At 44.4% G+C, this 25,358-nt stretch overlaps 2 protein-coding genes across 5 annotated transcripts; one reads left to right on the top strand and one right to left on the bottom strand.

Moving 5' to 3' along the window:
• Positions 1 to 446: 446 nt before the first annotated feature.
• LOC127776188 (phosphate transporter PHO1-3) lies at positions 447 to 5,996 on the top strand. The gene is made up of 14 exons (XM_052302542.1): positions 447 to 1,089; positions 1,468 to 1,825; positions 2,412 to 2,865; positions 2,935 to 2,983; positions 3,073 to 3,144; positions 3,240 to 3,369; positions 3,450 to 3,570; positions 3,663 to 3,912; positions 4,003 to 4,107; positions 4,203 to 4,247; positions 4,402 to 4,554; positions 4,641 to 4,919; positions 5,014 to 5,150; positions 5,226 to 5,996. The coding sequence occupies exons 1-14, from the start codon at positions 685 to 687 to the stop codon at positions 5,311 to 5,313; spliced, it is 2,646 nt and encodes an 881-aa protein (XP_052158502.1). The 5' UTR covers positions 447 to 684; the 3' UTR covers positions 5,314 to 5,996.
• On the bottom strand, positions 5,014 to 15,125 carry LOC127776189 (pentatricopeptide repeat-containing protein At4g13650-like). 4 transcript variants are annotated; one of them, XM_052302545.1, is made up of 6 exons: positions 12,745 to 15,125; positions 12,211 to 12,516; positions 11,576 to 11,748; positions 10,673 to 11,173; positions 6,003 to 6,111; positions 5,014 to 5,144 (listed from the first exon to the last, which is right to left on the bottom strand). In XM_052302545.1, exon 1 carries the CDS (start codon positions 14,891 to 14,893, stop codon positions 12,878 to 12,880), a length of 2,016 nt encoding a protein of 671 aa, XP_052158505.1. In that variant the 5' UTR covers positions 14,894 to 15,125; the 3' UTR covers positions 5,014 to 5,144; positions 6,003 to 6,111; positions 10,673 to 11,173; positions 11,576 to 11,748; positions 12,211 to 12,516; positions 12,745 to 12,877. The 4 variants fall into 4 exon arrangements, with proteins under 4 accessions (XP_052158505.1, XP_052158506.1, XP_052158504.1 ...); XM_052302546.1 differs by having other exon boundaries at positions 11,088 to 11,173; XM_052302544.1 differs by lacking the exons at positions 5,014 to 5,144; positions 6,003 to 6,111 and having other exon boundaries at positions 9,418 to 10,905; positions 11,003 to 11,173.
• Positions 15,126 to 25,358: the final 10,233 nt, after the last annotated feature.

The raw sequence follows: 25,358 nt of genomic DNA, 5'->3' as shown, positions 1-25,358 counted from the left end.
CAATATTTTCTCATAAATTCAAAGTTGCATGCTTTCACACAATTTTAGTTTACAATCTTTTATGCTGCAATGGTAATTAGAAGAATATCGATCATAACCAACATTTAAAGCAATCCCAAATAAATTCGAATAGAGTAGAAATGATATTTCAATAAAAAATCACCTACACATGAACATTTCATGAACATTTGTAATAAAATTTCAAACAATTTAACAAGATGCCCGCGCATGTGCGCGGGCTACCTTCCTAGTTTCCATAATTGTCACAGCCTAACAGAGGCTTATGTTAATCCCATTATGTATAACTAAGTCACATAATATTAATTCAATTTTATGTTAATCCCTTAACTGTTGACAGCACCGACCATACGTGTACACAACCCATCCATCGTCCTATAAGTGACAGCCCTCCCCTTCCCCACCTCCACTGGGGAGAGGCTAGCTAGGGGAATCCATGCACCAACTTTACATTTCCAAGTGGTGAATTTGGTGACCAGATCGACGAGAGTTGACAGGAGGAGGTGAGAGCTTAGCCAACAAGCCCCAGAATCCCTTCAATTCAATTCCTTCCCCCATCTTGTCGACAAGAACCTGAAGAATATAATGTGCTACTAGCTTCATCACTGATCTAGCTAGATTATTCCCAGCAGCTATTCCAAAATTCCATCCATCTCCAGAGCTCCAATGGATACCACCACTGCAACAGCCATATGCTGCTCGCATCCACGTATAAGTACACCTCTCCCCATGGCCACCATTGAGACACACTACCACTACTACTCTCTCCATCAGTCCACAAAGAGGAAGGTGGAGGAAGAAGACCTGCAAGGTGAGACGAGGCCAATGGTGAAGTTCTCCAAGCAGTTCGAGGGCCAGCTTGTGCCCGAATGGAAGGACGCCTTCGTGGACTACTGGCAGCTCAAGAAGGACATCAAGAGGCTGCAGGCTGCGGAGGCGGAGGCGGCCGGGGTGGCGGCGACGACGCCGCTGTCGCAGTGCCAGGCGCCGGTAGCGGCGGCTCACTGGGTCATGAGGCTGCCGTTCTTGCACCCCCATGGACACCACCACAAGGAGCATGGTGCCATCCAGGCATGCAACCACTGCATTTTTATATTAATTTGTGCAAATTACTCCCTCTAGTGAAAAAATATTTAACATTTGGTCCAAGATTTTTGATCAAACTGCTATAGAAACTTGACTCTTGTTTTACATTATAATAAGTTTATGAAATCTAATAAGCTATGATATTAATATAGCACCATTTTAGACAAATCTACATATACCCCTTTTTTTTCATTTTCAAACTAATCATAAGAATTTGAGAGATTATTGTTGATTAAAGTTTTGAAAGTTTAATCCTATCCTAAACATCAAGGGAAATTTTATGCAATTTTCATGGTTACGGGTGTTCGTAAAAGTAATAACTGTATCTGTTTCTGCTGTTGGCACGTGTGCAATGCAATGCAGGTGCATAGGAAGCTGGCCAGCGGCGGAGGCGGCGGCGGCGGCGCGGTGGCCGGAGAGGTGTACGAAACGGAGCTCGTGGACGGCGGCGCCGGGTTCGCGGACGGCGAGGCGGCGAGGGCCTTCTTCGCGAGGCTGGACGAGCAGCTCAACAAGGTGAACCGCTTCTACGAGCGGAAGGAGGCCGAGTTCGTGGAGCGCGGCGAGTCGCTCCGCCGCCAGCTGCAGATCCTCGCCGAGCTCCGGGCCGCCGTCGTCGCCGAGCAGCAGCGCGACGGGCGCCGCCGCCGATACGGCAACGGCGGCGACTCCTCGCCGCCGGACACGGAGGATCCCTCCGTCTCCTGCTCCATCCTCCACGGTACGTGCGTACATACTCTCCAGTCTCCATCTCTCTTCTGCTGACACCTGCACGTACTGTGTCATCAAATACGTCACATTAGAATAGTCAAAGTGCACATTAATTAGTTTTTGATGTGTAAATGAACATGGTTGAAATGATGGTAATTTTCTGGGACAGATAAGATATAAGTTTGGTGGTGTAGCATTTCGATTAGTACATTGATATTGTTGTTGCCATTCATGCCAGCTGAGAATAGATTTTGATTAGGCAGGCTGACATATACGTATACCCAACACACCCATAGTCTCATATAGATCTATCCTACATATATACACCTATAGCAGAAAGAATCCTGCAAGTGACCATCTTCTTTTTCTCTGAATACAAATAGTTGCATGCGCACCAATCAGAAATAATCCATGAATGAACCTATAAAAAAGACGTGCTGAAACGCGCATACAGTTGCTAAAGAAACACGCTTTTGTATTGTTTGGGTCGGATGTGTTCTCTAATCTAAACCATCCCTCTGAATTTAGTAACAACATACAAATTGAAGTAGACTGAACTTATCATTATTCATGACACATCCTCTAAAAAATCACAGGAGATCAGTCCCTCAGAGGCACTTCTGAGCAAGAACAGGAAGGCCAGGAAAAGCTCACCAAAGACATGATTGCAAGGAGCCCTGACGAAGGAGACGATGATCAGCTCACCATCCCTCAAGAATTGGGCGATTCAGGGAGGCTTGGCAGGCCAAGAGAAGAAGCCGCCAACACCAGGCCGAGGACGACGCTCCCAGGAGGCAGGGCGGTCACCTGCCAAGGCAGAAGCGTCAGGATCAACATCCCGGTGACCACGCCGACGAGGACCGTCACCGCCATCCGTGAGCTTCTGTTCGACGACATGCTAAGCCAGTCGAGGAGGAGCGGTAGCGCCAACGGTACAAAATGCAGCGACAAGCTGAGCATCAACAAGAGGAAGGTGCATCAGGCAGAGAAGATGATAAGGGGTGCCCTGATTGAGCTGTACAAGGGATTGGGGTATCTCAAGACATACCGGTAAGTGTAACTGACATGTAATGCTTGGCTTGGTTTTATGCGCGTACTGACAAGACAATCTTGCTGCAGGAGCTTAAACATGATGGCGTTTGTGAAGATTTTGAAGAAATTTGACAAGGTTCCTGCCAATTCCTCTTCTAATTCCATGACCTGAAATTTATCACGTATTAGAATTTCTGAAAGAACATGAATATCTTCTCATTTCAGGTTACAGCAAAGGAAGCGCAGTCAATATACCTTAAGGTAGTGGAGAGCTCCTACTTCAATGTCTCTGACAAGGTATTTTCCAATCATGCAGAACCTAAAGAAACTCTGAATCAGTTAATTCTATTAACACAGCAAAGATCATGATTTACAATTCTTTATTTGAACAGGTAATTAGGCTAATGGACGATGTGGATGAGCTGTTTGTGAGGCATTTTGCAGAAGGTGACAAACGGAAAGCAATGAAGTATCTTAAGCCAAATCAGAGGGAAGAATCACACACCACAACATTTTTCATAGGTAATAATTCTTAATAATCTTTGCATTAACTCATCAGCCCAAATTTAAGATTATTTATGCACACGCTTGTCAATTTCCAGGGCTATTCACTGGTGGCTTTGCAGCATTATTCATTGGTTATTGTATCATGGCACACATTGCTGGGATGTACACCCAGCAGTCAAACAAGGTCTACATGGCAACATCATATCCTGTCCTGAGGTCAGCTAAAAAATGCAACTCAACTGCTACAGCACACCTGAAAAAAAAACGAAAAATTGCTCTAATTCTGATTAAATGATCTCAAACTGCAGCATGTTCAGCCTCTTCTTTCTGCATCTCTTCCTCTACGGATGCAACATCTTCATGTGGAGAAAGACACGCATAAACTACACATTCATATTTGAATTCACGCCTACCAAAGAGCTGAAGTATCGTGATGTGTTCCTGATTTGCACTACTTCCATGACAATTGTCATTGGTGTTATGTTTGCACACCTGACACTCATTGTCAAAGGGTATTCGTCATGTGCAGTCCAAGCAATACCAGGAGCTCTACTTCTGGTATGCAGTGTTGAACATTCCAAGTGTAAAATTATATGCTTACATTTGAAAGATATTAAACATTTATGAGGTTGGTGCCCATCTATTCAGGTTTTCTTGCTAATATTGGTCTGCCCTTTCAACATACTCTACCGATCATGTCGTTACCACTTCCTAACAGTGATCAGAAACATCATTCTAACCCCCTTCTACAAGGTATTTTTATTATAGTTGAAGAGAAGTAGCTTATCGATGATGTTCTATCAAATTCCACATCCAAAACAAATTGCTAAATATTTGTACGTCTGTAGGTTGTCATGGTTGATTTCTTCATGGCTGATCAGCTTTGCAGCCAGGTAATTACTTAACAGAAGCCACACCTAGGCCTTTACTTGCTCAGCAGAGCACATTTTCAGCATGACGAAAGTGGTTTTGTCACCGTAAGTGTCTGTTTGAGTGATGATTCTGTACAGAAAAAAGACTAAAAAAACAATGACTCCTGGAAACTAGGTACCACTGCTTAGGAGCCTAGAGTATCTGGCGTGCTATTACATAACCAGCAGCTACAAGACACAAGACTATGGCTACTGCACCAGAGTGAAGCACTTTAGAGATTTGGCTTATGCAGTATCCTTCCTACCTTACTACTGGAGGGCCATGCAGGTATATAATTAAAATCATACACTGCAACGTCCCTTCTTCAGACAGTATGAAGATTTCATATCTTTTGTTTTGTAATGGTTGGGCAGTGCGCAAGGAGATGGTTTGACGAGGGGGACATAAATCACATTGTCAACCTTGGGAAGTATGTGTCAGCAATGCTTGCTGCTGGAACAAAAGTGGCATACGAGAATGATAACAGTGCTGGATGGCTGTCACTTGTTGTCATTGTGTCGAGTCTCGCCACTATCTACCAACTATACTGGGACTTTGTCAAGGATTGGGGTCTTCTGCAGTTTAACTCCAAGAACCCTTGGCTCCGTAATGATCTGATACTCAAACAAAAGTACATCTATTTCCTTTCCATGGTATGATCTCTTAAAAAACTAAGGTCCTGCATCAGTACTTTTAGAACAAAGATAGATTTCAGGATACTTACATTAGAATCCTTTTTTTTTTCAGGGTCTGAACCTTATCTTGAGGCTGGCATGGCTTCAGACCGTCATCCACCCTAACATCGGAAGCCTGGATTCCAGAGTAACTTTGTTCATCTTGGCAGCTCTTGAGGTGATTCGACGAGGCCACTGGAACTTCTACAGGTAAAAAACCATAGCTAATTAAGCTACAAAAGTGAACTTAAACCTAGATTGATACTAAGAAAACTTACATGTCAGGTTGGAAAACGAGCACCTAAACAATGCAGGGAAATTCAGAGCTGTGAAGGTTGTTCCACTTCCTTTTCATGAAGTGGAAGAGAACTAACAAAATAGGGCATCATCATCATCATTGCAGCAGATTCTAGGGATTCAGAACTCTAAGCAGTTCAGATGTAACACCAACTAATGTTAGAAAGCCTGCACTACCCTATTATGATTCAATTAAATTTTTTGGTGTGAGGAATAATGGGCATTTAACATGTTCAGTTTGGAGAAGATACAAGCAAAAGGCAAACACTATATAGATGTAGAATACAGGGGTTCCAATTAGTTTACCAAGATCGAATACTAATCTCGTGGAGTTGAAGCGAATTCACTTGTGGAAAAATCCAATCAATCACAATTGTTCTTTTGGCCACTACATCCATTTTGTAATTTGGCTTGCTGGAAATGTAATTTTATCTAGTTAATGGTTGGATGTTTGTTCATCCATAAAATTACCTCAAAAGAGATTAATGGTTGGTTCATTTACCACTTACCAGTTACTTACAAGAAAAAACTGCAACACACCATCCCAGTATTATCACATATTCTGAAAACAAATCCTGGTACTATGAATTGACAATGGTACAGAAATTTTGTGTTCCAGTCAGAAAGCCATATTGATGTTGAAAACCAACCCTCACTTAGTGCTATGACCCATTTACCCATTATGTCTTCAAAAAAGACGAAAATATTGCAAATTAATTTAAGGAAAAATCATATGCAAGACAAGCTGGACAATCTAGTACTGACCTCCATTGTTCGTGGAAGCAGAAAGTACGGAAGACTTGATATTGCATTAGCTTTCACCAATGACCAAAAATTTATAGTATATTTCAAGTCATGAAAAAGTCAGCAAGCTCTGCAAAAGGGAGAATGACTATATTGAAAACAATAGTGAGCACTCTGTATGTGGTTTACTACAATGTCAGCATTTATATACTCCCTCTGTTTTTAAATATTTGACACCGTTGACTTTTTAGCACATGTTTGACCGTTCGTCTTATTCAAAATTTTTTGTGAAATATGAAAAACTATATGTATACATGAAAGTATATTTAACAATAAATCAAATGATAGGAAAAAATTAATAATTACTTAATTTTTTGAATAAGACGAATGATCAAACATGTTTAAAAAGTCAATGGTGTCAAATATTTAGAAACGGAGGAGTATATTGTCTCGCTTCAAGCAAGAAAAACATTGCAAACATGTCCTGTCACCATACGGATTGTTACAGTCCAGTTCTTTTCACCAAATTATTTCCAAAGTATCTCACATAGCATGTTCAGCATGAACTCGTCCATGTAATAGGTAGAGTTCACACAATTAATTCCACTGTCTAGCTAAAACTATGAAGGCTGATTTTCCTGGTGAGCAGAAAAGAAGCATCGGCAGTAAATTATCAGTCATACATTGTTCCAGCTCGATTGCTATGTAGGAATAAGTCTTGGCTGGTTGGTCTTGGTCTTGTGGTGCTTTTTCTTGCTTTTTAGCTTTCTAGGACAGCATCTCTACTTTCAGTTTGGATGCTCTAGGACAGCTAGGACAGCAGTTTGTTGAGATGCTCTAGGACAGTTTGTTGGGATGCTCTAGGACAGCACCCTCTTGCCCTAGCATGGCTGCTACACGCAAGCATCGAGCTACCTCCAGTGGCACCGGCCGCAGCAGCTTTCCTCCACCTTGATGAGCCGAAGGTACTCGTCTCCCTCTGCAACAGCTCCAGCAACGACAAGGCTGATGGGTGGTACCTCGACACCGGCGCCACCCATCACATGACTGGCCAGCGGGAGTTCTTCACCGAGCTTGACTCCAGCGTCCGAGGCTCCGTCAAGTTTGGGGATGTCTCCGGCGTGGAGATCAAGGGCGTCGGCTCCGTCACCTTCACCGCCAAGTCCGGTGAGCACAGGCTGCTCACCGGAGTCTACTACATCCCCGCGTTGAGAAACTCTATCATCAGCGTGGGACAGCTTGATGAGAACGGCTCACGCGTGTTGGTCGAGCACGGAGTCATGAGGATTTAGGATCGCCGCCGTCGCCTTCTTGCCAAGGTAACCAGAGGCACTAATCGACTATACATCCTCAGCGCGTAGGTCGCACAACCAGTTTGCCTCGCCGCTCGTCGGGACGATGAGGCGTGGCAGTGGCACGAGCGTTTCGGGCACCTCCACTTTGAGGCCCAAAAGCGGCTCAGCGCCAAGGAGATGGTGCGAGGCCTGCCGTGCCTTGACCACGTGGAGCAGCTCTGCGACGTCTGCGTCCTAACGAAGCAAAGGCGGCTCCCCTTTCCCAGCAGACGAGTTTCCGAGCCAAGGAGCGGCTCGAGCTCGTGCACGGGGACTTGTGTGGCCCAGTGACACCGGCCACACCAAGAGGACGACGTTACTTCCTGCTGCTCGTCGACGACCTCTCCTGCTACATGTGGGTGATGGTCCTCGGCAGCAAGGGAGAGGCTGCGGACGCCATCCGGCACGCACAGGCTGCTACAGAGGCGGAGTGCGCCGCAAGCTGCGCGTGCTGCGCACCGACAACGGCGGCGAATTCACGGCAGCTGAATTCGCGTCGTACTGCGCTGATGAGGGCATTCAGCGCCACTACACCGCGCCGTATAGCCCGCAGCAGAACGGCGTCGTCGAGCGGCGCAACCAGACGGTTGTGGGGATGGCTCGAGCTCTCAAGCAGAGGGGGATGCCGGCCATCTTCTGGGGAGAGGCGGTGGTGACGGCCGTCTACGTCCTCAACCGCTCGCCTACCAAGGCCCTCGATGGCAGGACACCGTACGAGGCTTGGCATGGGCGCAAGCCGGGGGCCTCCCACCTGCGGGTCTTTGGCTGCCTCGCGTTCGTCAAGGAGCTTGGCCACATCGGCAAGCTTGACGACAGGAGCACCCCAGGGGTGTTCATCGGCTCGCGGAGGGCTCGAAGGCCTACCGCATCCTCGACCCGGAGACAGCGTGTGCGCACAGCGCACGACGTAGTGTTCGACAAAGGGCGAGGGTGGGTATGGGACAAGGCGGTGGACGATGGTTCGACTCCGACGTACGACGACTTCACCGTCGAGTACGTCCACTTCGAGGGAGCTGGGGGAGTAGGCAGCTCTTCTTCACCGAGCGTGTCTACCCCAGTCCCCGAGCCTCCACCGACTCCGACACCAACACACTCTTGGGCCACGACTTCGACTACGCCGAGCTCTTCACCGACACCACCACAGCCGGCGACCCCACGCGCTCCAGCACCAACAGCCACTCCTCCGAGCACGTCTACTCCGACGCCAGCTCGTGTTGAGCGCAGCCTGGTGGAGTTCGCTACTCCGCTCTCCCACGACAGGGAGCGCATCGACGCGTACCACAACGGCGAGCAGCTACGGTACAGTACGATGCAGGATCTTCTCGGCGACCAGCCGGTGCCGGGACTGGTGCCTTGCGACCTGGAGGCGCAGTTGCACCTTGCGTGCGACGACGGTGAGCCTCGGTCTTTCACAGAGGCCGAGAAACACGTGGCATGGCGTGCCGCGATGCAGTCGGAGATGGATGCGGTTCAAGAGAACCACACCTGGGAGCTTGCTGACCTCCCTCATGGTCACCGCGCGGTCACCCTTAAGTGGGTGTTCAAGCTGAAGAGGGATGAAGCCGGAGCCATCGTCAAGCACAAGGCTCGCTTGGTGGCACGCGGTTTCGTGCAGCAGGAGGGGATCGACTACGACGATGCCTTCGCTCCCGTGGCACGGATGGAGTCCGTGTGACTCCTTGCGCTGGCTACTCAGGAAGGCTGGGGCGTCCATCACATGGACGTCAAGTTGGCGTTTCTGAACGGCGACTTGAAGAAGGAGGTCTACGTGCACCAGCCACCGGGATTTGTGATCCCCGGCAAGGAGGGCAAGGTGCTACGCCTGCACAAGGCCCTTTACGGCTTGCGGCAGGCACCGAGGGCGTGGAATGCCAAGTTGGATTCCACGCTCAACGGGATGGGCTTCGAGCAAAGCCCGCACGAGGTGGCCATCTACCGGCGGGGCAATGGAGGAAATGCCTTGCTAGTGGGTGTCTACGTCGACGACTTGGTGATCACCGGCACCAAGGATGCGGAGGTCGCGGCGTTCAAGGAGGAGATGAAGGCCACCTTCCAGATGAGTGATCTGGGGCCTCTCTCTTTCTACTTGGGGATTGAGGTGCACTAGGACGACTCCGGGATCACGCTTCGACAGACCGCCTACGCCAAGCGCGTCGTTGAGCTGGCTGGGCTCACCGATTGCAACCCAACTCTCACTCCGATGGAGGAGAGACTGAAGCTGAGCCGCGATAGCACGACGGAGGAAGTGGATGCTACACAGTACCGGCGTCTTGTGGGGAGCCTTCGCTACCTCACCCACACACGGCCAGACTTGGCCTTCTCCGTCGGCTACGTCAGTCGATTCATGCAGCGACCGACAACGGAGCACCAGCAGGCTGTGAAGAGGATCATCCGCTACGTTGTGGGGACTCTCGACCACGATCTCTACTACCCGAGGTGTCCTGGCAAGGCACACTTCATCGGGTACAGCGACAGCGACCACGCCGGCGACATCGACACCAGCAAGAGCATGAGCGGGATTCTCTTCTTCCTCGGCGAGTGCCTCGTTAGCTGGCAGTCAGTCAAGCAGCAGGTGGTGGCCCTGTCCAGCTGCGAGGCCGAGTACATGGCGGCCTCCGCCGCTTCGACCCAGGCGCTCTAGCTTGCTCGACTGCTTAGTGATCTCCTCGGCAGAGATACTGGAGCGGTGGAGCTCAGGGTGGATAGCAAGTCCGCTCTGGCCCTGGCAAAGAACCCCGTTTTTCACGAACGGAGCAAGCACATCCGGGTGAGGTACCACTTCATCCGAAGCTACTTGGAGGAAGGGAGCATCAAGGCGAGCTACATCAACACCAAGGACTAGCTTGCGGATTTGCTCACCAAGCCCCTTGGGAGGATCAAGTTCCTTGAGCTCTGCTCCCGGATCGGGATGGCTCAACTTTCCCACAAGACGGCGCACAAGACTTAGGGGGAGAATGTAGGAATAAGTCTTGGCTGGTTGGTCTTGGTCTTGTGGTGCTTTTTCTTGCTTTTTAGCTTTCTAGGACAGCATCTCTACTTTCAGTTTGGATGCTCTAGGACAGCTAGGACAGCAGTTTGTTGAGATGCTCTAGGACAGTTTGTTGGGATGCTCTAGGACAGTTTGTTGGGATGCTCTAGAACAACACCCTCTTGCCCTAGCATGGCTGCTACAAGCAGCTATAAATGTGTATCCAATCCTCTTTGGGAGGATATGGCTTTGTGTTTTGTGAATGAAGAAAACCAGAAAATTGCCCCATCTCGAGTGCCATCCTCTTCTCAATGAGAGTAACCATTGAAATTCTAACATGCTATGTATCAAATATAACATAAACTTGCATAATTGAGGTATAATCTTACTCTTGTAGTTCTTTCAAATAATAATTTCATATTTGTAGGTATGCACAAATGAACTAATAAATCTTCTTTCCCTTGTAGAAAAAGTTCCATGATATGCATTCTACGACTCATATAAAAGTGAAAAGATTTGCACTCTACAGTATCTCCAGTAGGAAGTTATACAACACCAAGGAAGCAAAAGAGATTTATAATCATCTGAAGCTGCAAAGCGATTCCCATCAAAAAAAAAAAACCTGCAAAGCGATGGTTATGTCAACTCCAAGTTGGCAGATATCAGATTCTTCAGCAATTGATTTATATAGTAATAAATCAGTGATATGTTTTATTCACCTCCAGCGGAAGTAGTTCGTACCATCTACCATGCCTGTCTCTAGAATGACACAATGAGCTCGTGTTAAACTTGCTTGAGTACTACCTGCTTGTGAGGTCCATCATCACCTCATCAGTTGGTCAATATTCACAGCCTAGGGCTAGTTGCTTCTCCATCCTTTACCAGTTGCTCTTCAATAAATAAACAAACGATTTTCAGTTGCTTCTCCATCATAATAAGACCCAAGGATTGATACATGTTGCTCTTCAATAAATAAACAAATGATTTTCCGTTCGTGCATGCAAGCTTTCACATTACCCCAAAACATGGTGTTTTGTGAAACAAACTTCAAGATCTGTGGTTTTGTGATACCCATGGACAAAACCTGAGGTTTTGCAGAATTTACTCAACTAAATACTAGTAACTAATTAGTCCAAACCCAAAAGGACCCAAAAGGGTAGGCCTTTCAATTCACACACACTTCATTTTGAAGACAGATTTATGTTGGTAAACATGTAACGTAAACAAATTAGAAGACCATTGGAAACCAAGATAGTTCAAGCTTTAACTGGAAAGAAGAAATTATTGATTACCCAATCCCCAACCATTCTCTAGTCTATGTTCAGATCATGAAATTTCACTGGCATTTTCTGGTAGTGTAACTTGCTGCATTTGCAAATTGCAACATAGTCACAAGGCTTCAGGCATTCCTTCAGTGCATGAATGTACAGAGCACAGTCAACAGCAAGAATTATCTCTATCTGTCCTGCTTTCAGAGAAAAAAAGGTAGTCAAGCTGACGATCCGCATCAACGTATAATTATGAATCAACAAAGATCATCACAATATAAGAAATGCCAAATGGAAGTAACTATAAGAGCAAGTACAATAAACCTCTAAACACTAGCCCCAAGGAATGTAGGCTTAGATAATGATGTGGAGAAGAGAAGGGAGGAGAGGAGCCACCCCTCATGCTGCAACCTCTACAAAAACTTTAAGGAAAGGGAGAGAAAGAGAGTAGATGATTGGGAGTAAGTGTATTGGGGCTAGTGTACTAGAGCTAGTGTATTGTGTATGTTAACTTTAAATTGGTGAGTACATGATGTAGACAAAATTGGAGGTAACCATCAACTCTACTGTTAAACTTGCTCTAAGAAAGAATTTCACAATAAAAAAAAATAGCAGATGGAATCCAAGTCCTGAGAAATAAGGGAAAATTGACTATTTACCACCCAATGTATATGCCTTTGCTCTTTTTCTATAGAGTAAAATGTCACCAAGTTTAGTCCTTCATTGGCATAATGTCACCACGGCCAACTTTTCTATTGTCTTCTCCCTCATTGGTTTTCTTCCTTATTACCTCAGCGGCAAGCAGGCCAACAGATCTCATGGTGGTGGCAGATTGGACAAGGGCTTGGAGCTCATTCCAGCGCAACCTCTTCAGTCATGTTCTGCTGCTGCCATGAGTTTGCCCACGAGCATGCAAGCTCAATTGAGACTCCTCGTCTGCCCTGTCCCAATGTGGGGTAAAATGGCTGCCAGAGAAAACAAAGAGAAGATGAATAGGAAGATGGGGTGAAGAACTTGTGAATTGACAACTAAACTCGGTGGCATTATAATGACTATCTACTCGATGGCAAAAGAGCAAAGGCATGTAAAATGGGTGCAAACAGTTTATTTTCGCATGAAAAAATGAAGTAAAAATACATCACATGTTGTGTAAGGAACTATTGCCAGATAGACGGTAAAGCCTAAATACCAACCTCAACTCTATGGTCACTTTCAGATTGTGTAGAGTTAATGATTCTGTCTTGGAGATCAATATTACCCATAAAGTTTGGCGATGCATCTTAGTTCCCTCTCCACAGAAAAGGAAGCATCAGCACATCATCAGTCTTATGTTACTCCAACTTGTAATGCGTTAAATATATCATCTGAAAATCCTTGTGAATCAAGCTGACTACTTCCCACGTCCTTCCTCAATTGCTGGAAGTCTAATAAAGTTCGATTCCGGGCTTTTTCATCCCACATATCAATTGAAGCATGAATGCTGGATAATATAATATATGGTGAAGGATCCTCTGGTTTAATTTCCAGAATCTTCTTTGCTGCCATTCTTCCTAAATCCAAATTACTGTGAACCCTACATGAAGCTAGCAAAGCTTCCCACACCAGTTGGTCTGGTTGACAAGGCATGGCATCAATGAACTTCATCGCATCAGAAAATCTTCCAGCACGGGCAAATAGATCAACCATGCATGTGTAATGTTCCATCTTGGGCTCCAGATTGTACTTGGTCTTCATCTGTTTGAAGTATTCACAACCCTCTGCAACTAGGCCCATTCGGCTACAAGACGACAATAGTCCGACAAAAGTATAATCATCAGGACACACCATTTCTTCTTGCATCATATCAAATAGCTGAATGGCTGCCACCTCATTGCCATGCTGAGAAAAACTTGTGATTAACGCATTCCAAGAGATAATACCCCTATTCCTCATTGAATTAAAAATCTTCAATGCGACCTGAACAACTCCACACTTTGCATACATTGTTACAAGGGCATTCTCCACAGAGGTGTCATCATCAACCCCTAACTTAACCACCCTCGAGTGAATTTGCCATCCACAAGAAAGACTAGAAGTGGCAGAGCAGGCCCGTAACACACTTGTGATGCAAAATATTGATGATTCTAGCCCCTTTCGAACCATTTCCCTAAAGAAGAATAGTGCCTCCTGAGAAAGATCATTCTGCACATAGCAAGTTAATAAAGCTGTCCAGGATATTGTGTCCTTGTTTTCCAATGTATTAAATACAATCTCTGCACTTGCTATATCACCACATTTGCCATAAACAGTGACAATAGCATTCAGAAGTAATGTATCCAACCTAAAAAAATTCTTTAGAGCATAGCAATGAATCTCCTTGACCACTCTAAGTTGTCCTAGTGATGAACAAACCTGCAGCAGGCTAGTTATAGCTGACTGGTCAATAGGCATATGACCCATCAACATGTCCCGGAAAACTCGAACCGCCTCCATATTGCAGCCATTACGTGCATAGGCTGTAAGCAGCGAAGTCCTGGAGAACGCATCATGCCTTATCCGGCAAGCCAACCTAGTTATCTCATCCATTCCACCACATCTACCATACATTGCCAAAAGAGCAGTTCCTAACGCAGGATCTACCTCAGTCCCCATCTTCACCAAGCAGCCGTGAACCTGCTTTCCGCTGGGGAGCAACTCAGGCACATCAAACACCTTCAGGATGCAAGAAAACGTAGCATTTGTTGGCCAAACCTTCAAAACCAGCATCTTCTTGAATAGGACAATAGCTGTGTCACGGTACCCTGAATCCCCATGGTTGACGAGGCAAGCGATCATGCTTGTCCAGCTCAGAACGCTCCTCTGCGGCGTGAGCACAAACGCCCGCCATGACGAGCCCACGCGACCACACTTGGCGTACATGTCGACCAGCGTCCCCGCAACACTCTCGTCCTCGTCGACGCCAAGCTTGACCGCGGAAGCATGCACTTGCTCGCCCGCGACAGCGTCCTTGGCACGGGCAAACCCGGCCACCAGCGCGGCGACCGTGAACGAGTTGGGTCGGTCGCGTTCCCCGCCGCGAAGCATGCCGGCGAACAGCGAGAGCGCATCCCCGAGGACGCCGAGGCGGGAGGAGGCCGCGATGAGGACGGACCAGGAGACGACGTTGCGGCGGGGCATTTCGTCGAACACGCCCCGCGCGTCCGCGAGGTGGCCGCGGGCCTGGTACGAGAGGAGGAGGTTGTTGCAGAGGTAGGTGGAGGCGAGGCAGCCGAGCTTGACTGCGGCGCCGTGGACGGCGCGCGGGTGCGAGTGGTGGTGCCCGCCGCTGCCGCGGAGGAGGAGGGCGGCGAGGTGGTCGTGCATCGTGGGTGCCTGGCATCGGCGGCACGTACTCCGCGCGCGCCCTCGGCTCAAGCCCGTCGAGGCCCCGTGTTCGGTAGGATTCCTAGCACGACTCCCCCCGGGCAATGCGGCGGGCTCAGGCGGCCGCCGCCGGTATGCCGCCCAGCCACCACCGGAGGTTGGGAAGAAGAGACATGGCTGGGCGCCTCGGCGGCGTCTCGGCCATTTAGGTTAGGCCTGCTTCGAAGGAGGGCCTGCGTGAGAAAGGGGTGATATCTGTGGGCCGTAAATGGGCCGGATCAGTAAGGGCAGCCCATGAGTTGGGCCGGAACTTTCGTCCCTGAACCGAAATATCATATAGAACGGGTCATCAACTATTAAAACCGGTACAAATCAGATTTTAAAGTGGTTTAGATGGTTGTTTTAGCTGACGTAACGTCTACATGGCTGGCTTGACTTAGTCCTCGTCATACGTGGCAATGACGTGGCATTGAAAGCAAAATATAAAAATTTAAAATTAAAACAAAATATGAGTCCCACATGTCAATCAAACAAAATTTAAAAAAATAATAGGGCCCACGGGTCAGTGGGTCCCACCCTTCTCTCTATCTCTATGGACGACGGTGTGTCGCTGCCTCCTTCCCTGTCCCTTCACGAGCTTCCTTGCCGACCAGACTTCATCGTTTGCAATCTTTGTCAAGAAGGCCAGCCTCGCCGGACTCGACCGCACCATCATCGAGCGCAGCATCGCCATCATCAGCATCGTCTCGGCAAGCCGTTGGTCGCTTCACGACGGCAACTTCACCGTGCTAGTCGACCCGACCCTGACGACGAAAGACCTCGACACCACCAGCTCCTTCACCGACCGAACAATTCCCGCAGCTTCACCGTGCTCATCAACCCGACCACGACAGCGGAAAACCTCAATATCACGTCACCACCAGCTCTTTCACTGGCCCGCTCATCGGCACCCTCATCGCCCTCACTCTCAGGGACGTACCGTAGATGAACGTTGCTGAGGAGAACGGACACTCGCCGGAGATCCAGAAGGCCGATTCGTCGCCACCACCACCAACACGAGTGGAAAAGAACAACGTGGCGAAGGGGATGGAGGTGGACTGCAAGGGGCTGGACCACGTGGATGCGCTGCGGCTGATTCGCCATCGGCAACCGGCTACGGTGCATTAGCAACTGGCTGGTGGTGGCGATGCAAAAGCTGCAGCACCGTCGATGACCACGGAGACCGACGGAAAAGGGGAGCCATGAACGCTGACGGAAGAGGGTGGGACCTACACGTCGGTCCCACTATTTTCTTTATCTTGTCCGACTTACATGTGGGTCTCATTTTTTTTTAAATTTTTTTATATTTTTGCTTCCAGTGCTACCTTGCCGCCACATAGCCGCCACATAGGACGAGGACCAAGTTAAATCAGCTATGTAGACGTCACGTCAGCCAAAACCGCCATCCAAATTGTCTTAATATCTTATCTATATTGGTTTTAATAGTTGAGAGTTCTGTTGTATCTGGTATTTCGGTTCATGGACGAAAATCAAACTCGCTATCAAATTAAAGGATCTTAAAAGAATTTAGTCCTAGTACCAATGATGATGTTAAGCGTATTATTTCATAATAAAATAAATAATGGAGTTGCAAATTTTAAAGTATCTGAAATTTCAGGGTTCAAAATTTTAAATATGAGTTAAAGTTTCATAATTTAAGTTGGAATTTTTTTAAAAAATTTGATTTGAAAGTTTTAAATGTAAGTTTAAAGTTTAAATTTTACCGTTCAAATTTTAGATATTAGTAAAAATTATTCATAATTTAAGTTGGGAGTTTGTAAATTTTGAGTTTAAAGTTTCAAAATTTTGGAGTAAAAGTTTTGAAATTTTGGGTTAAAATTTTCAATTTTAAGTTGAATATTCTAAAGTTTTAAGTTTGATTTGAATGTTTTGAATTTTCAGTTAAAAGTTTTAAATTTGAATTATATAAAAAATCAAATTTTATAAAAATTATTTTCAATAAAAATTTTGATAACTTCTAATCTATCCCAAATCGACCAAATCAATTAGCATAAAATGGTAAAAAGAGAAAGGAAAAGAAAAGGTAGAGAGCATACACCCAAACAATTAGAATTAAGAATATTTTGTCGTCGTAAGGATGCCAGCGGAAACATGCATGGGTGCAAGCTTTGCACACCGTGGGCCTTATATGGGTTGATCGTGCACTCATAGCCTTATGTGAGCTGACCTTGTAGCACATATGCGTAATTAGCAAAATCGGTGATTATGGGTGGAGAGAAGCCAATGAGGCTCTGATTAATTTTCTATTTTGATTTCTGACGTTTAGGATGGCTTTTTTTCTCTGGACAGGAATCTGGAAGTTTAAGTCCCACAACAAACACAACAAATTTGATAGTTTAAGAAACCAAATGAAACTCAGTTGAATAAAGTAAAATCTGGATTAACATTTTTGGGCTTAGGTTGTCTACAATTTGATCCAAGCGTTAGAAGTTTCTTAATTTATTTGGTTGTTGTTTGAGATTGTTGTCTTGTGTAATAATCATATTTCAAACTAAATGAGCTTAGTTGAATGAAGTACAAACTGGAATAACATTGTCGGTCTTATATTGCTTGAGTTGTGTTTTTTTTTTCTAGATTTTGGTGTGAGCATTCAGAGTTTTTTTAGGTGTTTGAGATTATGGGGCCGCCTTTTGCTTTCGCTGGCTGCAGCTGGCCAGCTGCAATTCGAGAACAGTGGTTTGTGCCTTGCTTGGCTACCGCTGCATGGGCTTGTTTGGATGACTAGTCCAACTTGCCAAGCCACAAGCTAGCTCGTGCCACAAGTTTGGCGAATGATTTGAGAGCCACAACTTAGGCTAAGAAATTTGTGGCAAAGTAGTTCATGAGCACCTAATTTCTTGTGGCAGGCTAATGTATAGTAAGCAAACAAACATATGCTAACTACCTGTGGTACATCGAACTTGAGGCGCGGCAAACTGTGGCACCTATCTAAACAGGCCTGCTAGCGAAACGGCTACTCCGCGAACGATTCGCCAAATTCCGGTCCGGCGAAGCTGTCGGCCCGGCTTTCTTTCCTTTTTCTTATTTCTCTCCTTTTCCATTTTTATTACGTGGGTTAGGCAGAGAAGGAGAGAAGAGAGAAGCTAGAGGGCGTGCATGCATGCAGCTTTGCCGCCTCTTGCTACTGAAGTGGTATCCACACGGGATATTTTTACGTGATAAACTCATTTAGTTTTGTTGCATTTACTATTTTGTTTATCTAGTTTATTACACTATATATGTGCGATATAGTTTCTACTTGTTGACTTATTTTCATTGCTTTAATTTTTTGCTTCAATAGTAGATACTCCCTCCATCCTAGAAAAAAGAAATCTAGGATTGGATGTGACACATTACAGTACAACGAATTTGGACAGAGGTATATTGAGATTCGTAGTACTAGATTGTGTCACATCTAGTACTAGATTGGTTTTTTATAGGACGGAGGGAGTACAGTGCAAGTTGTGTCCTTTAGAAGTCATGATTTATAAAATAAATATATTTATTTCAATATAAAAAATCGAGTATAAAGTTTATGTTTATAAAGTTTCTGAGTATAAAATTTATTTGTATAAAGTTTCCGAGTAAAAAGTTTATGTGTATAAAGTTTCCGAGTATAAAGTTTCTGAGTAAAGAGTTTGTGTTTGGTTGATTGCTTCACTTTGCCACGCCACACTTCAGTCATGTCACAGTTTTTAGGCGTGTGTTGTTTCAATGCCACAGTTGTGTCATACCATACTTTCCTACCCTTAAGTCCCACATGTCATACTCAGATAACTAAAGCTAACATTGCCACACTTGTGGCTAATTATTTCTTGGCCATACTTTTGCCACATGCCACAACTTGCCTAAGCTTAGTTTTGGCAAGCTTAGGCATCAACCAAACAAATTCTCATGTAAAGTTTACTAGTAGAAAGTTTTTAAGAATTTATGTAGGCATTTAGTCCATGAAAAAAAATAAAAGAAATAGTGTTTGGATAGATATTAATTGGAATAATTTATGGTAAAAAATAAAGTTATGTTTCTTCTTTAAAGAAATCTTAATAGTAAATCATTATTTTTCCTAATTAAAACGTTAATTAAGGAGGGTGCTTAATTACGATCATGGAGAGTAGTATCGAGGGTTGCAACAGATGAGTCCCGTGGGGACACATGATGCGTGGACGATGACCCAGCGGAATAGAGCGTGTTTGGTTGCTGCCCTGGAGCAAACTTGCCTGGCCTGAAGCCTGCTGGACTGTCTCCATGCATTTGTTTGGTTGGCATCCTGAGAAGTAGCCTGACACAGGTGAGTGAGCTCAGGCTCAGGCGTAGGAATATGGTGGCCTGAGTCAGGCAACTAGGTTAAGAGGAAAAGTTGGTTCAAATTGGAATAGTCATGCCATGTGTCAAAATGTGGTACTGATTGCTTGTACTAAATACTTGAGTTCTAAATATTTTATTCTTTCTCTGTTTGCTTTCACGTGATTCAATTTCTCAGGCCAAAGTCACCAACCAAACAACACATTTCATAGGATGCCTGGCCAGGTAAGTATAACCCCAAGTTTTTCTTCCACACAGGCTTGTATTTTTCTCAGGCACCTTGCTCAGGGCACCAACCAAATAGGCCCAATATGCGTATCGCGAAGTCAAGCTAGAAGCTTACCGCTTTTGGTTGTTGTTTATCGTTCGCGCTATACGAACACTCGCGCATCAGACGCGCCCGTCTTATAGATGGCCAAATGGGCTGCTCAACCCGACCTAGCTCGGGCACGACCAGGCCCGGGCTCGAGATCAGTCAAGTCAGCACAGCACGACCTATATGGGCTGCACCAACGGCTTAGACATGGCCCAATAAAACTCGGGTTGTGCCGAGCTGGCCCTAAAGCACACTGTGCTCCTTCTTGGAATAAAGGCTATTTTGCCTCCATCATCTCCTTGGGCCATGTCTTCTATAGCTACAATAAGTCTATTTTGTATCCTTCATCTCTTTGGGCCATGCCTTATATGGCTAAATAAGTCAATCCCTCATCTATTTTGCCTCCTGATCATTGGACCATGCCTTTTCGGGCCAGCCCACTTTGACAAGGCAGAGGCCCAAGCACAGCCCAACGATGGCCCAGGCTGACATGGGCCCAACACCAGTTGGGCCATGCGTGCCTGGGCCAGGCCAAAACCCCGTGCCGTGGTCCGGGCCGTCGGGCCCCAGGCCTGCAATAGTCCTATTTCAAAATTTTAGTTTGGGTCAAATCCAATTTTGTACCAACATTCTCTCTTCCAAACCAACATTATTATAAATCTAGTTCATCCCTTTACTCTCCTCATTGGGCCAATGTTGAAATATTGTAGCATCTTTTCTCTTCATTTTTATCTCTTTCTCGCCTTTGTTGGTCTGACTAACTCAACATACATATCTTTTCTAAATGTCTTTTCTAAATGGATGCTTTGTACTCTCTCTTATAAAAAAAATATTTGACATTGGAAGAACTAAACTTTGTTCTCCAACATCACATAAATTTGTCTGGAGGGAGTACTAGGTATTGCCATGTCAACGTGCCCCACACCTTTGTGTCACAACTCATACTCAGAATCGAAGCTAATACCTACTTCCTCCGTCAACAAATAAATCCAATCCTAGGTATGAACCTAGAGCGGTAGCAAAAATGAGATCTTTCGTCTAGACAGAAGAGAGATCCTTTCCTTCCTTTCTATAGGAAATGACTGATGTTGCTAAGTCACCTTCCACTGCTCTTGTGATTTTTTTAGTCCATCACATTCATGCATTTACAATCCATGTGACGCTTAGTGCTCCGATTGCGCCTTAGGACTAGGACTGATAGGTAAATGCCCCTTACTCAACCAATGAAGGCGGGTAGGGCTTTTCTTTCTTTTGTTTAGAATTGGCAAGAGGATGGCTGCCTCGGCTTCAAAGCTGTTAGAGAATGCGCTCTTATCACTATAGGGACGCGAGAGAAATTCCTCCCCATGTGTGTCCAGGTTTATACCCAATGTGCCCAAGTTCATACCCAGGATTGAGTTTTTTTCTTTACGAAGGGAGTATGAATCTATGATAATAAGGCTAAGTTTGAACCAGCTATCTGGCTAGGATTTTTGGTAGCATGCAAAATAAGACAAGCTATTAGCGTATGATTACCTAGGTATTAATTATTACAAAATTGACAAATTAACTTATTTAATTTTTATTTTGAGAAACTTCCATATATAAAACTTTTGCAGAAAACTAGGTTGATCAAACCTCCAGAACGAACAAAGCCTAACGGTTTGTTCTTTACACCCTCTTTCTAACTTCTACTCCATCTTTCTGCACGCACGCTTACCATACTGCCAAACGGTATATTTTTTTAAGGAAATTTTCAATAGAAAAGTTGCTTTAAAAATCATATTGACATGTTTTTCAATTTTTTCAGTTAATACTTTAATGCGCTAATCCATTGCTCAATTTTGTGTACCGAAGGGGAAGGGTTTCCCCTCAAAAAGAACACAGCCTGAGTCTATAACGTACTCCCTTAAACTTGACACCACCTAAAAAACTATAGCTGCTTCTAGTAGCACAATTGTTTAGGTTGTGTTGTAAGTTGTTCATGCAACTTATTTTATTTTTTGAATAAATCTATCAGAGGTGAAAGTGTATATAGGCCACTAATGCATATAATTGAGATTGTGTGAAGTAATATTAGTCATCCATGAGATGATGTTCGATGCAATATCCTAGTGTATGGAGTTTCGATGAAAAGTGGCAAAGAACCTATCATAAAATGCAATTTTTATTTGTTTGCCTCAATAGGTAAGCCATACTATTATTAAGGGGGATTGTGCATTGATGTCTAGGAATGAGTTAGGAGCTCAATTTTTTTTTGGAAGTCGTTCTCATTCATTATGTTTTCTCTACTGGAAATTTCGGACTTGTCCGAAAGAGATTTTTGGAATTTCCGAAAATGACTATGTACTTGAGATTCGGTACTAAAAATTTTCGGACTTGTCCGAAAGTAATTTTTGAAATTTCCAAAAATAACTATGTGGTGAAACTCAGTACTGATCGTTTTTAGATAGATCCAAAATGGCTTTCGGAATTTCCAAAAATGTTTGCACACTGAATTTTGGTACTGGTCATTTTCGGGTCTGAAAATGGCTTTCAGAATTTCCTAAAATGTCTGCGCATTGGATTGGCACTGGTCATTTTTGGACAGGAATTCCGAAAGTGAGTTTATGCCCCTGTTGATTCTCGGATTTCTCCGAAGTGGCGCAATGTGAAAATTGGTACGGGTGTTTTTCGGACTTGTCAAAAAAATGTTTTTGATGTTTTTGAAATTTCTGAAAAAGGGAACCTTTGCCTCCAATGGACAGATATGAGGTTGCGTCTATAAATAGCCTCCTCCCCCTCCAAGTCAAGGTGCTCTTATTGAACATTTCATGCCCTTGACTTGCAACACTTTGAGACCCACTTTGGAGGCTTGCTTGCTTGATTCCCTTCTCCACCAATCTTCAAGTTTGGATTTCGTGTGTGTGTGTGTTAGTTGTGGTTTTGAGTTTGTGTGAGTGCTTGGTGTTGACTTCGTGAAGATTTGTGAGCACTTGATTCATCCCCAAGATATCCTTGCATCATCTCTTACTCTTAGAGGATGAGAACTTCTAGACGATTAGGTGTCTCTCTTGAGCCACCGATGCACTTGTGGTTGGCTAGGAGAAGTTTGTGAAGGTCATGTCTTATTTTCAAAAGGAAAAGATATATCACTTGGAAGAGGGGTGCATTTGTGCAACTTCAAGAAGAAAGGGTTTGCAAAAACCCGACTCATTGTGAGCTCCTCAACGGAGACTAGAATCTCCTCAAGTATTCAAACTTCAAGAACATCTCATCTTGCAAGAACCTCGACGATATCCTTCTCTTCATCTTGCAAGAACCTCGACGATATCCTTCTCTTCCTTCTCTAGCTTTACTTGCTTGTGCCGGTTTGCTAGATCTAGTTTACTTTGCACATTCCGTTTGCTCTACGACTATTGAATTTTCCGGAAAGCATTTTTTAAAAAGGACTGCTTCCGTATTTACTTAAGTATTAAATTAGTCTATTCACCTCCTTATAGGCCTACGTGACTCCAGAAGTACCATGGCATTTGCTAAACATTTTTTTTACCATAGTTATTTAACTTTATAAAATATAAACTCCCGCACAAGTTGTTTCTTAAAATAAACTTCTAGCCCACGCTATGACCAATTGACCATCAATGATGTGCCAAGCTACTACTAGCTAGTGTAGTGTTATATTCCCTTTGCTTTATACAGTAGCAATAGTGATTTTCCAAATAATAGCGTGTAACTCCTATGTTCACTCGCATCATGGCCAGAAGTTTAAGTGCAAAATAAGGTTCGAAAATTATTTGTTTTTGAAAGGGTCAATTAGACCTAGAGGGGGGGTAAATGGGCTAATTTAAAAACTTCAGTAAAGCGGAAGCATGAATTTTCGGAACTAAGCAGGAATTTTCGGAACTTCCAAAAATACTCAGAGCAATCGAACACAAAAGGATAAATTTAGATCTAGAAGTCTACAACAGGATTAACAAGGCACAAACAGTAACTAGACCAATAGCGGCACAAGCAAACAAAGCTAGTGGAGAGGGATGAAGAAATATCACCAAGATGAAGCTCGCAAAGTTGTTCCCGGAGTTCAAATCCTTGAGGGGATTCTACTCTCCGTTGAGGAGCTCACTAAAAGCTGGGTCTAAGCTAACCCTTTCCTTAAGAGGTTGCACTAAGTACTCCTCCTTCCACTAAGAGGTATCTCTTTCCATGCGGAGGCAAGATCCGGCCTTCACAAACTTCTCCCAGCCAACCACACGTAGATCGGTGGATCGGGAGCGACACCTAGCCGTCTGGGAGTCCTCAACCTCCAAGAGTAAAAGATGATGCAAGGAACTTCCGGAGATGATGCAAGTGCTCACAAATCTTCACGAAGACCGCAAGAAGCACCCACACAAACTCGAATCCACACTCTCACACACATCAAATCCGAATCAAACACGGGTGGAGTGATGAATTGAGAAGGAAAGGCTCAAAAGACTTGGAGAGAGAAGCAAGCCAAGGGCACACAAATTTGCAATGGAACCAGCAGCCCTCACAAGTGAGGGGAGGTGGGTATTTATACCCACAGCACAAATATTCCTGTTGGAGCGCAATAAAAGTAATTTTCAGAACTTCCAAAAATTCCAGATCTGAGAAAATCGAAGTCAACACCTATTTTTGGAACTTCCAAAAATTCTTTTTGGATATTTCTGAAAATATCCAGAACCCCAAATACCTTATGTAGATTTTCGGAACTTCCGAAAAATATTTTCAAAAACTTCCAAAAATTTCGAGAAGCATATTTGGCTCGCAGACATTTTCGGAACTTCCGAAAATTTCCAGAAGGTTGAAATCGGTTCTGTGTATTTTCAAAACTTCCGAAAATTTCCAAAACACACCCAATAGAGAAATGCTTCCAAGAAAAATAGATTTTAAGCACACGCATCACTCCTTATATGTCTATGCATCACCCTCTTAATAGTACGGCTTTCGTATGACTCAATGTAAGGTAAAAGATACACTATAGAGTAAAATGCATTGGTGGTACACAAACTTATTAGGTGGGTGCAATTTAGTACATAAACTTGTAAAATGCTCATTTCAGTACACGAACTTGTCTAGTTCGTGCGAAAGAGGACCAAAATAACTTGGCAATGTTAATTTATGATGTTGATTAGGATGTGACGTGCATACGTATAGTGAGTATGCATAAGACATATAATATTTATAAATTTCGTCTTAGCTTTATCCTTCACAATGGAAATAACGAATCTCATATATTTCTAACCCTTATATCAGTGCTAAGTTTTTTTAATCTTTCTGATTTTTATTGAATAGGTATGTCTAATGGCAACTTTTTCACATATATGTTTACATAGTATCCTAATAGCCCCTAAATTAATAAGATTAGCCATGTAGTGTCCTTTTCGGCTTCCTCCGTACGCACCTAGACAAGTTCATGCACTAAAATAAGCATTTTACAAGTTCGTGCACTAGATTGCACCCACCTGACAAGTTCATGTACCGGCGATGCAATTTACTCTACAATATACCATTTGATCATTGCCATATTGCATCGTGACATCGCATTCAAATAGGATATGCATCACCTTACAACATGTCGAGGATGTAACAATCTTCACATTTACTTGAATAGAAAAGTTAGTCCTCTCTAATCGCGTTGTAATCAATCATCAAAATCATTAGGGGGCCTAGGTACACTTTTAGTTTTAAAACTATATCAATAATAGTTTTGAAATCAATAAAAAAACTCCCTCATGTTTTTAATAGATAACATCTCTGGTTTTAAATAGATGCGCCATTGAAAAAAGAAATGCATATTGTCATTTTTCTTGTGTTTTTCATTTGTGA

Source organism: Oryza glaberrima, chromosome 6 (assembly GCF_000147395.1).
Source record: "Oryza glaberrima chromosome 6, OglaRS2, whole genome shotgun sequence".
Taxonomy (NCBI): domain Eukaryota; kingdom Viridiplantae; phylum Streptophyta; class Magnoliopsida; order Poales; family Poaceae; genus Oryza; species Oryza glaberrima.
This window is presented reverse-complemented; position numbering and strand designations above follow the sequence as displayed.